At 38.0% G+C, this 14,803-nt stretch overlaps 1 protein-coding gene across 5 annotated transcripts in view; it reads right to left on the reverse strand.

Moving 5' to 3' along the window:
• Positions 1-14,803, reverse strand: part of KCNQ5 (potassium voltage-gated channel subfamily Q member 5) — a 630,043-nt gene that overhangs the window by 168,642 nt on the left and 446,598 nt on the right. For all 5 annotated transcript variants that reach the window (XM_068983485.1, XM_068983484.1, XM_068983488.1 and 2 more), the window contains exon 3: positions 1,944-2,070. In XM_068983485.1, coding sequence (XP_068839586.1) covers positions 1,944-2,070 — 127 coding nt within the window. The remainder of the gene's footprint in view (positions 1-1,943; positions 2,071-14,803) is intronic.

The following is a 14,803-nucleotide window of genomic DNA, read 5'->3' on the forward strand; positions in this document are numbered from 1 at the left end:
TGGGTCCCTTATAGTACTGGAAGGTCTTGTGCCATAATTTCGCATCGAGCTACAGTGTTTCGTGGTGTAGCTTGAGTGGGGATTCAAAGAGAGAGGAGATCTCCAGAGAAAAACCAAGTGCCTGCATGGATGTGCCCTGGGGGCCAGGTGGGCCCCTCGGGGGCTGGGAGCTGGTGCCCAATTTCCTCTGTACTTTATCTGGCAGAAGAGGGGCATTTGGACAAACAGACTGCATTAGTGAAGGCCGAGCAAGGTGTTTTAAGGTTGATGTAGCTTAGAACTGCACTAGAGTCACTTCTGTAACTGTGATGCTTTGCAAGCAGTCACATTTCCACAGAGTCTGGTTGAATGAATGGAGACTCTTGAAATATGCAGGTGTGTGGGGAGCCCACCCGCTTCCCCACGCTCAGGACATGTGTCCAGGACGTGGACACAGCTCTGGCATGAAAGATGGAACAAAGGATTCCTCTGACAGTCCCGGTGGAAAGGGTTTCTCCACTTCCTCCTTAAGAACTGGGTGAAGAAGGGTCCTAAAGATGTTCAACCATTTCTGAAACAGAATGGAAAACCCTTTGTTGATGAGGAGCTTAGCCTAAACTAGCTTGTAACTAAAACCCCCAGTTTCTCAGGTTGGAAACAGTGGAAATAAGGACCCCACCAAGAACTTTCAGCATTTGGATTTGAGTGGCTGCCAAGGAAGTAGGAAGGAGAAAAGAGCAAGGAAAGCAAATGTAACTATTGAATAACAACAACTACAACATCCACAATTACAAGAAGCTACGGTACACAGGGTTTTACTATTCTTCCCCCAAAGGAATAAAAACATTCTATTTTTTTAAAAAAATAGGTCAAATTCTTCAAAAATGTCAGTGTTGTAAAAGACAGAAAGGCTGAGGAACTGTTCTAGATAAAAGGAGACCGCAGAGACCTGATGACTAAACACCATGTGTGACCCTAGACTGCAGGGGAAAATGCTACAAGGACATTATTGGGTCAACTGGCAAAACCAGGATACAGCCAGCAGATTGGATAAGGGGTTGGACTAACATCTAATTTAAGTACAGAAGATTATGCAAACTCATAGTCTTCTTTTTGAAAATCCATACTGAAATATTTAGGGATAAAAGGCCATGATATAGGCAGCTTACTTGAAAAAATAATTAAAATTTGAGATATAATTGACTAAAATTTTCAATTTGATGATACACTTTAAAATATATCACTGTGAGGTGCCAGATCTTAACTCTGGAATGTTTTATAGTTTCAGGCTGGCACCCAGGTGACTGGAATCTCTTTGAAGCGACAGCAGCCAGGGAGTTGTAGAGATGTGATATTTATTCAGGGACTGTAGGGCGGGGAGCCAAATTTCAGAGGGGAAAACACTTTATCGGGTCTCATGGTTACAGTGAGTATAATAAGCCATACATGTAATTATTCTTGAGGCCTGCTCATAAGTCAGCTTTACCAGGACCGGCACACTTACACGTTTCAGCTGACCAACAGCCTGAAAGCAGTACTGCTTACACTGTACAACAAAAATAGATCTCATACTTATGGAAATCAATGCTTCCCCTAATTCAGAGTGATGCTCGAGAACCGTGTATTTTAGCACAACTCAACTTGACGTGAGGGTTCCAGAGCCAGGCCCTCTGGCTCAGTCCCAGTGCCACCACTTACTAGCTGTGAGACTTTTGCAACTCACTCCACCTCTCTGTGCCCCAGCCTCTTCATCTGCAAAACTTGGACAATGAAAATACCTACCTCACTGAGCTCTGAAGTGGATTAAATGAATTAGCATGCTCAAATCACAAGAGAGCCTGGCCCATGGTGAAGAATCCATGAATACTGAGCTTTTAACATAAACCAAATGTAGTAATACCAGAGGCAGAAGAAGAAAAGGATGTAGTGTCCCAAACCTGGGCGTCCAGCACTCTGATACTCACCTATGACACAGAAGGGCTTTCGAGCGAATCTCAGTCTTCCCTGCCATCCGCGGTACCGGCAGCAGCAGCCTGCAGACCAGATTCGAATGATGAACTCCAAACCAAAGACGACGATCATCACGAATTCCTGAAACATCAAACAAGGCATGTCAGGGAGAGGCATTACCGAGCAGACCAGAGCAGAAAGCTCCATGGATATTATACAGTCGGGAACTTCATCTAAAACATCTGGTTGTTAAAGTCGGAAGCTAACATTTTTTTTTCTCCAAATCAAGGTAAACCCAGAGAACATCGGAACCCCACATTATTTCCTAGTGTGGAACACTATTCCTCTTCAAGTCTCTAATGTCTTGCAAATTTAGGAGTCAGTTTTAATTCTAAAAGTGCAGCCTGAATTACAGATTCCTCTTGCCTGGTATATGCAGTCCCTTGGTATCCCCAGGAAACTGGTTTCAGGACCCCCTGGACACCAAGATATGCGGATGCAAGTCTGTTATGCAAAATGGAGTAGGGCTTGCATATAATCCATGCACATCCTTGCATATACTTTGAGTCATCGCTAGATTACTTATAATACCTAATATAATCAAAAGTTTTGTTAACTGTTTCTGGCACACTGTTCACATTTTGCTTCTTGGGAATTTCTGTGTTTTTTCCCAAGTATTTTTGGTCTACGGTTGGTTGAACCTGTGGATGTGAAACCTGGAGATAAGGAGGGCTGACTACATACTGCAATTGCCCTTAGTTACCCAGTAACGTGAAATATTTGAAATGAAAGAGTGAACTCCAAAAATACAGTTTACAGTTTTACAGAAAGCAGATCCTCATTTTGCTGCAGGGAGTGACTTAATCCCTGAGCTCTGAGGAGTTGTTCTGAGACAGAGAGGTAAATATTTAGGAGTATACGGAGTTCTTTTGTTATGATGTAAAAAATCTCCTTATAAGACAGCAAGTTTTGACAGCGTTATCATGTGTAGCACACACATCCTTTGCCAGAAATGAGATCCTAAAGCTTCTAGAGATGAAACTTGTTAATTACTAGGCTGCCCTTTGGTGAGAGCTGCCTAGAAAATAACACTTGTTCCAGCAGGAAGGCTTTGAGATTTTCTAGGAAGAGTTGTGAGTGAACCCTGGAAAAGGCCAACTAAAGAGGCTCATTAAATAGTGGGTCACAGAATGTAAACCACTGGAATTTGTTAAGAAAGTGTCTCTGGAGCAAATTTGTCATAGTCACCTTGTCATTCCTTGACTGAGGCAGGCACAGAGTTTATCAACATTTTTTTTCCTTTAAAAATAATATTTCCCTTTTTTGTTTTTAAACAAGTATTGACTCAGCACTTAAAATGTATTAATAGAACAATATCTATTAATTGAGGCTTCCCTGGTGGCTCAGGTGGTAAAGAATCCACCTGCAATGCAGGAGACCTGGGTTGGGAAGATCCTATGGAGGAGGAAATGATAATCCAGTATTCTTGCCAGGAGAACTTCACGGACAGAGGAGACTGGCAGGCTACAGTCCATGGGGTTGCTAAGAGTCAGACATGACTGAGCGAGTAACACACATACACAGTTATCAGTTGATCTTTGTTATAACTGCTTAATTATAAAAGTGATACATGCTCTTTATTAAAACCTCTAAACATCACAAAAGTGTTGAACGTAGAAAGTGAATGTCCTAATCTACTCTCCATCCTCCTGCCCCACGTCCCAAGATAAAAGCCATTATCAGATTTAGAAAAATGGCATTTTTGTTGCAAGTTTCAGGGAAATGTCTGTTTCTTCAGTTAGAGTATGTGATGATGTGCTACACTTTTAAAATGCCTAGCAGAGATACAGCATTCTCTCCTTCTGTTATTTTGCACTAAGTAACCCGCAAATATTTCTCATGATGGGAGATAAATCTCCAGTATTATGGCTACTACTTACAGTGACTTAACACTGAAAGTGAAAAGTGAAAGTGAAGTCGTTCAGTTGTGTCTGACTCTTTGCGATCCCATGGACTGTAGACCACCAGGCACCTCTGTCCATGGGATTTTCCAGGCAAGAATACTGGAGTAGGTTGCCATTTCCTTCTTCAGGAGGTCTTCCTGACCCAGAGATTGAACCCGGGTCCCCCGCACTGTAGGCAGATGCTTTACCTTCTGAGCCACCAGGGAAGTCCTGCCCACGGCTAAATCTCCACAGATGATTTCATGCAGATAACCAAAGCATGGTCAGCACACACTCATTCATGATATGAGGGTTTTGTTTTGGTTTTCTTTGTTTTAGTTTTCAGTATATATCTAAGTGGCTTCCTTGGTGGCTCAGACTGTAAAGAACCTGCCTGCAATATAAGAGGCCTGGGTTTGATCTCTGGGTCGAGAAGATGCCCTGGAGAAGGGAATGGCTACCCACTTCTTCCCTGGAGAATTCCATGGACAGAGAAGACGGGTGGGCTACAGTCAATGGGGTCACAGAGTCAGACATGAGCGACTAATGCTTTTTACACTATATATCTAGGTAGTTGAGTTTATTCACTCTTAAGGCATCTGAAGTTCCATGTTAGGGAGAGCTGGGGAGGCAAGGCTTCTTTCAATCTTCCTCTATCCTCACTCAGAGCCTGTTGACACCTGTCGAGTCTGTGCTTAGTGGCGAGTCTACTTTTATCCCTGTCTCCTCCTCCTACTTGAGCCAGGGAGTCTGGTGCTCTACTGGCGGGGGGTTCTATTGTCAGGGATAGCTAAGAAAACTCAAATATGGCCTGAGCAATGAGGCACTACCACATAAAGGTTTTCCTTTTCCATGGGAATAGCTGCTACCGGTAGATGTATGGCCAATATTCTTTAGAACAAAGAATATTAGAATAAAGTAACATTCTATTAGTATAGTAAGGTAGGACCTCAGTAGATCTATAGTCAATATTTTTGCGAATAAAGGCTATAGGAATAAAGTAACATTCTATTCGTATAGTAAGGTAGGCCCTCAGTAGATGTATAGCCAATATTTTTGAGAACAAAGATTATTGGAAGAAAGTAACATTCTGTTAGTATAGTAAGGTAGGTCCTCATTGAATCATTTCTATGTTGTATCCTGAGGCAGATACATTATAGATTTACTCAGGGCCGCTTGTTCAGGAATATTGTTTACTGATTTTTTTTTTTTCTAAACAACATTGGGAAAAATCCTTCATTTCCAAATAAAACAAGAAGAAGCTGTAATTGGATTTTACTACAAGGTCACAGTTTCTGCCTTGGAGGAGTAAGACTGGGGTCAGAACTCTCCTACTAGAGCATTCCTTCGTCTTCTTTATGAGGGCCTGGTTTTAGACTTGGCAAACAGTAACCTCAAACTCTCTGGTCACTGAGGGAGCATTAGTGAGGTGACCGTGGAACACCTCTCTACACAGCCCAGAGCTGCAGGCCATGAGAATGTTCCTTTCCAAGACTTGAGTCCATTTGACTGGGAGCAGAAGCATGAAAACCATTTTGACCGGATTTTGTCTTTTGTTTCATGAAATTTCTGTCTTATTTCAATTAAAAGGATCAAAGTTCTGTGGAGAAAGAGAGGGAAAGTATTATAAATCTAACCAAACTGGAAGGGAATGAAATTGGGAGAAGATCACTTTTTGCCCCTTTTTCATTTCCAAGCTTTGTTGAGGTATAATTGGCAAGTAGAAATTGTGTATATTTGAGCTGTACATATACACAATGTACATATACATGAGGTCTTAATGTATGTATCCATTGTGAACTGATTACCATACTCAAGCTAACATATCCGTCACCTCACATAGATAACATTTTTTTTGTGTGTGTGATAGGGAGAACACTTAAATTTTAATCTCTTAGCAAATTTCCAGTACACACTAAAACTACTGTTACCTTCATAACTGAAGGCTGTTCATTAGGTCTCTAGGACTAATTCATCCTGCAAGACTGGCAGTTGGTGCCCTTGCTCTAGTGTTTCTCTTTCCCCCCATCCTCTAGTTACTGGTAGTTACTCTACTCTGTTTCTTGAGTTCAACTTTTTAGATTCCACATATAGGTGAGATCATGCAGTACTTGTGTTTCTGTGTCAGACTTATTTAATTTATCATAATGTCCTCCAACTTCACATTACTGCAAATCACTTTTTTTTAAGACTGACTAATATTCTCATTTGTTTCTGCCAATGTATCTATCTATCTATGTCACATCTTCTTGGGCTATTTGTCCACTGATGGACACTGAGGTTGCTTCCATACCTTGGCTACTGTGAATAGTGCTGCAATGAACACGTGGGTGTGAATATCTCTTTGAGATCATGACTTTATTTCTGCTGGATTATATGGTGGTTCTAGATTTAATTTTCAGAGAAATCTTCACACTGTTTTCCACAATTTACATTCCAACCAGTAAGGTAGGATGGTCCCCTTTTTTCTTCATCTTCATTCACACTTGTTCTTTTATGTCTTTTTGGTAATAGCCTTTCTAACATATGTGAGGTGATATCTCATTGTGGTTTTGATTTTCATTTCTGATGATTAGTGATGTTAAACATCTTTTCGTATACCTGTTTGGTCATTTGTATGTTTTCTTTTGAGAAATGCCTATCCAGGTCCTTTGCTCATTTTTAAATCAGGTTATTTAACTAAGTTTTGTTATTGAGTTATGAAAGGTCCTTATATATTTGGATATTAACTTCTTATCAGATATTTGGTGTGCAAGGTCTTCTCCCATCTCAAAGGCTGTGTCTTCACTCTGTTGATGGTTTCCCTTTATGCACAGAAGATTTTTAGTTAGATGCAGTCCCACCTGTTTTGTCTTTGTTATTTGTGATTTTGGAGTTATATCAAGAAAACCATAAGACAAATACTGTATGATATCACTTACATGTGGAATCTAAAAAATTAAAATAATCAGTGAATATGACAATAAAGAAACTGACTCACAAATACAGAGAACTAACTAATGGTTATCAGTTGGGAGAGGGGAAACAGGAGGGATAAATGAGGGGAAGTAAGAGGCATAAGCTACTAGGTATAAAATAAATAAGCTACATGGATATATAGCATAGGTACAACATAGGAAATAAGCTGATATTTTGTAATAACTATAAATGGAATACAACCTTTAATAATTGTGAATCATGTTGTACACCTAAATTTCATATAATATTGTATATTAACTATATCTTGATTTAAAAACCCCAAAAAACACATTGCCCAAACTAATGTCAAGATGCTCCTTCCCCATGTTTTCTTTTAATAGTGTTATACTTTCAGTTCAGTTCAGTCACTCAGCTATGTTTGACTCTGCGACCCCATGGATTGCAGCACACCAGGCTTCCCTGTCCATCACCAACTCCCGGAGCTTGTTTAAACTCATGTCCATCGAGTCAGTGATGCCATCCAACCATCTCATCCTCTGTTGCCCCCTTCTCCTACTGCCATCAATCTTTCCCAGCATCAGGGTCTTTTCCAATGTGTTAGATCTTCGCATCAGGTGGCCAAAGTATTGGAGTTTCAGCTTCAGCATCAGTCCTTCCAATGAACACCCAGGACTGATCTCCTTTAGGATGGACTGATTGGATCTCCTTGCAGTCCAAAGGACTCTCAAGAGTCTTCTCCAACACCACAGTTCAACGGTATCAATTCTTTGGTGCTCAGCTTTCTTTATAGCCCAACTCTCACATCCATACATGACTACTGGAAAAACTATAGCTTTGACAAAATGGACCTTTTTTTTGGCAAAGTAATGTCTCTACTTTTTAATATGCTGTCTAGGTTGGTCATAGCTTTTCTTCCAAGGAGCAAGAGTCTTTGAATTTCATGGCTGCAGTCACCATCTGCAGTGATTTTGGAGCCCAAGAAAATAAAGTCAGCCACTGTTTCCATTGTTTCCCCATCTATGTGCCATGAAGTGATGGGACTGGATGCCATGATCTTAGCTTTTTGAATGTTGAATTTTAAGCCAGCTTTTTCACTGTCCTCTTTCACTTTCATCAAGAGGCTCTTTAGTTCCTCTTCATTTTCTGCCATAAGGGTGGTGTCATCTGCATATCTGAGGTTATTGATATTTCTCCCAGAAATCATGAGTATACTTTCAGGCCTTACTTTTAAGTCTTTCATCCATTTTGAGTTATTTTTTGTACACTGTGGGGGATAAAGGTCCAATTTCATTCTTCTAAGTGTGGATATCCAATTTTCTCACTCGATAAAAACTCTCAACAAGTTAGAACTAGAAGTTTGTGCTCTCAATTTGATAAATGTCATCTACAAAACCATTAGAGTTAATGTCATACTTAATAATGAAAGAGTGAAAGCTTTTCTCCAAAAATCAAGAACAAGGAAAGATGTTAGTTTCATCACCCTTATTCAACATAATTGCATAGTATAGTCACTGCAATAAGGCAAGTAAAAGAAATAAAAGGCATGCAAATTGGAAAGGCAGGCATAAAAAGTCTATAGTTGCAGATGCATGATTATCTAAGGGGAAAATCACAAGGAATTTATCAAAAACCTCTTAGAACTAATCAGTGAATTCAATAAGGTTGTAAGTTATAAGATCAACATACAAAATACAAACACATTTCTGCATACTAAAAAAAAAAAAAAAAGATGTGGGAAGCAATATTTAATGAGGTGGATGAAACTGGAGCTGATTATACACAGTGAAGTAAGCCAGAAAGAAAAACACCAATACAGTATACTAACACATATATATGGAATTTAGGAAGATGGTAATGATAACCCTGTATGCGAGACAGCAAAAGAGATGCAGATGTACCAAACAGACTTTTTGACTCTGTGGGAGAGGAAGAGGGTGGGATGATTTGGAAGAATGGCATTGAAACATGTATAATATCATATAAGAAACGAATCGACAGTCTACGTTCGATGCAGGATACAGGATGCTTGGGGTTGGTGCACTGGGATAACCCAGAGGGATGGTACGGGGAGGGAGGTGGGAGGGGGGTCAGGAGTGGGAACTTATGTACACCCATGGTGGATTTTGATGTATGGCAAAACCAACACAGTATTGTAAAGTTAAAAAATAAAATAAAAGAAAAGAAAAGAAAAAAAAAGCACAATATTATTTATGACCATTCCAAAGGAAATGAAATGTTTAGCTATTCATTTAACAAAATCTATACAGGATATGCATACTGAAAATTACAAAATGTTGATAAAAGAAATTAGAGAAAACCTAAGTAAATGGAAATACCATGTTCATGAATTAGAAGGTGCAACATGATAAAGATGGCAACTTCTCCCAAACTGATTTGTAGTTTTAATGAAATTCTTATCAAAATCTCAGCAACTTTTTTTGGTAGATGTAAAGAAACTTATTCTAAAGTTTATATGGAAAGGTACAGACTCTAAAATAGCTTACAAAAAAAGAAAGAAAAGAAAACTCCCAAGAAAGAGAAAAAAGTGGGAGGAATTACTTTATCTGTTATGAAAAACCTCTATGTAGCACCAGTAATCAAGACTGTGTGGTCTTGGTGGAGGGACAGACACATAGAGAATGATGGAACACAAAAGAGAACCTAGAAATGTATTCAGACAAATACGCTCAACTGATTATTTGACAAAGATATAAAAGTAGTTCAACAGAGGAAGAAATAGTCCTTTCAGTAATCAGTGCTGGGGCAATTTGACCTCCAATTGCAATGAAATGAACCTATATATCTCACACTTTTTACAAAAATTGATCCAAAATGGATTATAGGCTTAAGTGTTAAAACCATAAAACTTTTAGTAAAAAACATAAGAGAAAATATGTAGGATTTAAGCTAAGAAAAGAGTTCATAGACTTAATACCAAAAGCATAAGGAAAAATTGATAAATCAGACTTGTTCAAAAGTACAGGATGAAAAGACAAGCTATCGGCACACACACACACACAGAATATTTGCAAAAGACATATTTGACAAAGGACCAGTATTGAGAAAATATAAAAACTCTCAAGAGTTAACACCTATCCTTCTGAAACTCTTCCAAAAATCGTAGAGGAAGGAGCTCTCCCAAGTTCATTCTATGAGGCCACAATCATCCAGACACCAAAGTGAAACAAAGACATCACACACACACACACACACACATTACATGCCGATATCACTGATGAACATAGACGTAAAAATCATCAACAAAATACTAGTAAACTGAATCCAACAATACATTAAAAGGATCATGCACCACAATCAACTGGGATTTATTCCTGACATGTGAAGATTCTTCAATATATGCTAATCAATGTGAGACACCATATTAATGAACTGAAGAATAAAAAGCATATGATGATCTCAATAGATGAAGAAAAGCTTTTGACAAAATCTAACACTCGATTATAAATAAAAACTATTCAGAAAGTGGGCATTGAGGGAACCTACTTTAACATAATAGAGGTCATATATGACGAACTCACAGCAAACATTATTCTCAATGGTGAAAAACTGAAAGCATTTTTTCTAAGATCAGGAGCAAGACAAGGATGCCCACTCTTGCCACTACTATTCAACATAGTTTTGGAAGTCCTATGCACAGCAATCAGAAAGGAAAGAAATAAAAGGAACTCAAACTGGAAAAGAAGAAGTAAAACTGTCACTGTTTGCAGATGGCATGATACTACACATAGAAAACCCTAAAGATGCTACCAAAAAACTAATAAAGCATATCAGTGAATTTGGTAAAGTTGCAGGATACAATTAATATACAGAAGTCACTTATATTCCTATGCACTAATAATGAAAGAGGATAAAGGGAAATTAAGAAAATAATCCAATTTACCACTGCATCAAAAAGAATAAAATACATACCAATAAACCTACCTAAGGAAGCAAAAGACTTGTACTCAGAAAACCATAGGATACTGATGAAAGAAATCAAAGATGACAGAAACAGATGGAGAGATATACCGTGTTCTTGGATTGGAAGAATCAATATTGTCAAAATGATTATACCACCCAAAGCAATTTACAGATTCAATTCAATCCCTATCAAGTTACCAATGATATTTTTCACAGAACAAGAACAAAATTTTTAAAAATTTGTTTGAAAACACAGAAGACCACAAATAGCCAAAGCAATCTTAAGAAAGAAAAATGAAGCTGGAGGAATCAGGTTCCCTGACTTTAGACCATACTACAATGCTACAGTAATCAAAACACGTACACAAACATAGAAACATATAGAAATACACATGAAAGCAGAAATATAGATCAGTAGAATAGGATAGAAAATCCAGAGATAAACCCACAAATAAACCGACCTATGGTCACCTAATCTATTATGACAAAGGAAGCAAAAATATACAATGGAGAAAAAGACAGTCTTTTCAATAAAGGATGCTGGGACAGCTACAAGTAAAAGAATGAAATTAGAACATTCCCTAACACTAAATAAAAATAAACTAAAAATAGGTTAAAGATGCAAATGTAACTCTTAGAGGAAAACATAGGCAGAACATTCCTTGACATAAATTGTAGCAAGATCTTTTTTGATCCACCTCCTAGAGTAATGAAAATAAAAACAAAAATAAACAAATGGGACCAAGTTAAAATATTTTGCACAGCTAGGGAAACCATAAATAAAATGAAAGACAATCCATAGAACAAGAGAAAATATTTGCAAACAAGTAACTGATAAAAGATTAATTTCCAAACAATGCAAACAGTTCATAGAGCTCAAAATTAAAAACAACAATAACTACTCAATCAAAAAATGGGTGGAAGATCTAGAGATTTCTCCAAAGACGACATACAAAGATGTTTTAAAAGCACAAGAAAACATGCCCAGCATCACTAATTATTAGAAAAACGCAAATCAAAACTACAATGAGGTATCACCTCACAGCAGTGAGAATGGCCATCATCCAAAAATCTACAAACGATAAATGCTGGAGAGAGTGTGGAGAAAAGGGAAGCCTTCTACACTGTTGAAGAGAACATAAATTTTTATAACCATTATGGAGAAGAGTATGGAGTTTCCTTTAAGAAAACGAAAAACAGAGCTTCCATATGATGCAGGAATTCTACTCCTGGGCATATATCTGGAGAAAGCCATAATTCAAAAAGACACATACACGCCAGTTCATAGCAGCACTATTTACAATAGTCAAGACATGGAAGCAACTTAAATGTCCATTGACAGAGGATAGAATAAAGCAAATGTGGTATATATGTATATATACACAGGATGGAATATTACTTAGCCATAAATAGAATGAAATAATGCCATTTGTAGTAACATGGAAGCACCTATAGATTATCATTCTAAGTGAAGTAAGTCAGATAGCAAAAGATAAATACATGATATCACTTAAATGTGGAATTTAATAAAAATGATACTAATGAACTTATTTATAAAATAGAAACAGACTCACAAACCTCAAAATCAAACTTACAGTTATCAAAGGGGAAATGTGGGGGGAAATGATAAATTAGGAGAGTGTAATTAACATATGCATATTTGTACTATATATAAAATAGACAACTGACCTAGATGTTCATCAACAGATAAAGAAGCTGTGGTACATATATACAGTGTAATATTATCCAGCCATAAAAAGGAATGAATTTGAGTCAGTTCTAGTGAAGTGCATGAACCTAGAGCCTGTTATACAGAGTGAATTAAGTCAGAAAGAGAAAAAATAAATATCGTATACTAATACATATATATGGAATCTAGAAAAATGGTACTGATGAATCTATTTTCAGGGCAGGAATACGGAATCATACATAGAGATCAAACTTACGAACACAGGCGGGGAAGGAGAGGGTGGGATAAATCGAGAGCATAGCATTGAAATATATGCATTACCATATGTAAAATAGATAGCTAATGAGAAGTTGCTGTATAACAGAGGGAGCTCAGCCTGGTGCTCTGTGACAGCCTACAGCAGTGAGCTGGGGTGGGAAGTAGGAGGGAGGTTCAAGATGGAGGGAATATATGTATACCTATGGCTGATTCAATAGGCTTCCAGGTGCCTCAGATGATAAAGAGTCTGCTTGCAATGCAGGAGACCTGGGTTAGATCCCTGGACTGGGAAGATTTCCTGGAGAAGGCAATGGCAACCCACTTCAGTATTCTTGCCTGGAGAATTCCATGGACAGAGGAGCCTGGCGGGCACCCATAGCATCACAAAGAGTTGGACATGACTGAGCAACTAACACATACATGGCTGATTCGTGTTGATGTATGGCAGAAACCAACACACTATTATAAAGCAATTATCCTACAACTAAAAGTAAATAAATTTAAAAAGATAACTCATAAGAACATGCTGTATAGTACAGGGGATTCTACTTTATATTTTGTAATAAACTATCTGTGAAAGAACTGAAAAGTGAATGGATATATATATATATATGAAGTGAAGTGAAAGTTGGTCAGTCATGTCCAACTCTTCGTGACCCTACATTCCATGGAATTCTCCAGGCCAAAATACTGAGGTGGGTAGCTGTTCCCTTCTCCAGGGGATTTTCCCAACCAAGGGATTGAACCCAGGTCTCCTGCATTGTAGGCGGGTTCTTTACCAGCTGAGCCACCAGGGAAGTCCATATATATATGTATATCTCATTTACTTTGCTGTACACCTGAAACTAACACAACATTGTAAGTCAGTTTAAAAAGAAATATAAAAATTCTCAAAACTAAACAGTAAAAAAATAATTCAGCTAGAAACTGGGCAAAAGAAAATGATGGATGGCAAATGAACACATCAAAAAATATTCATCATCAGAAAATGAAACAAATTAAATTTGGAAAATGTAAATTAAAACAAGATAACACTACACATCTATCAAAATGGGTAAAATTAAAAATAATGCCAATACAAACTACTGGGGAGAATGTGCAGAAACCTTATTTCTCAGGCATAGCTAGTGTGGATGTGATATAGCCTCTCTGGAAAGCAGCTAGACAATTTCTTTTGTCTTTATAATTTATTGACAATTTCTTTTAAAATTGCATACTACTTGACTCAGTAATTGTACTCTTGGGCAGTCATACCAGAGAAGTGTAAACCTATGTTTGTACAAACACCTGTACATGCAGGTTCATAGTGGATTCATTCATAATGACCCAAATCTGAAAATAGCCCAGATGTCCTGACCATAGGAATGGTCAAACAAGCTGTAGTCCATCCATATCATGGAATACTACTCCATGGTAAAAATGAACCAACTATTGACACACCCAACAACTGGATGAATCTCGGGGGGGAAGGGGCTTAGTGGAAAAAGGCAGTCCCAAAGGTTACATGCCATGTTATTCTGTCTACATAACATTTTTCAACTGAAAGATTTTGGAAGTGCAGAACAGATTAGTGGTTCCTGGGAGGTGGGGGATGGGAGGAGGATGGAGTATGGTGGGGAAGAGCACGTGGGTGTGGTTACTGAAGGATGACCTGAGAAACCTTCACATTGACGGAGCTGTTTGGTGTCTTGACTATTAGCAGAGTTAAAACTGTACAGAACTAAATACCCTCACACAAACACATCTACATAGTCACATATACACACCCCATGCAAAGCTGGGGTAATCTGAGTGTGATCTGTGGACTGTATCAATATTATCCTGGTTATGATATTACATTATAGAGAAGCTGACTCAAGTATACATAGGATATCTCAATATTAGTTCTTATGACTACGTGTGGGTTTACAATTACTTCAGAAAAATTCAGTTAAAAAAAGTCATTGTCTGTCATCTAGCTCAGGGGGACAGGCTCCAAAGAGGAAATGTTCTTTGTCAAGTCCACTGATGGATCTGACTTCACTGTGTTTGGTTTTATAGCTCTAAATGACCCTTTGTATGGGTCTCCTTATTTTATTTTCAAATGAGTTAAAAATACAAACATTCATCATGCTCATTTGAAATGGTTTCGATCTGGGATGAA

This window comes from Capricornis sumatraensis, chromosome 11, assembly GCF_032405125.1.
Source record: "Capricornis sumatraensis isolate serow.1 chromosome 11, serow.2, whole genome shotgun sequence".
NCBI classification, from domain to species: Eukaryota; Metazoa; Chordata; class Mammalia; order Artiodactyla; family Bovidae; genus Capricornis; species Capricornis sumatraensis.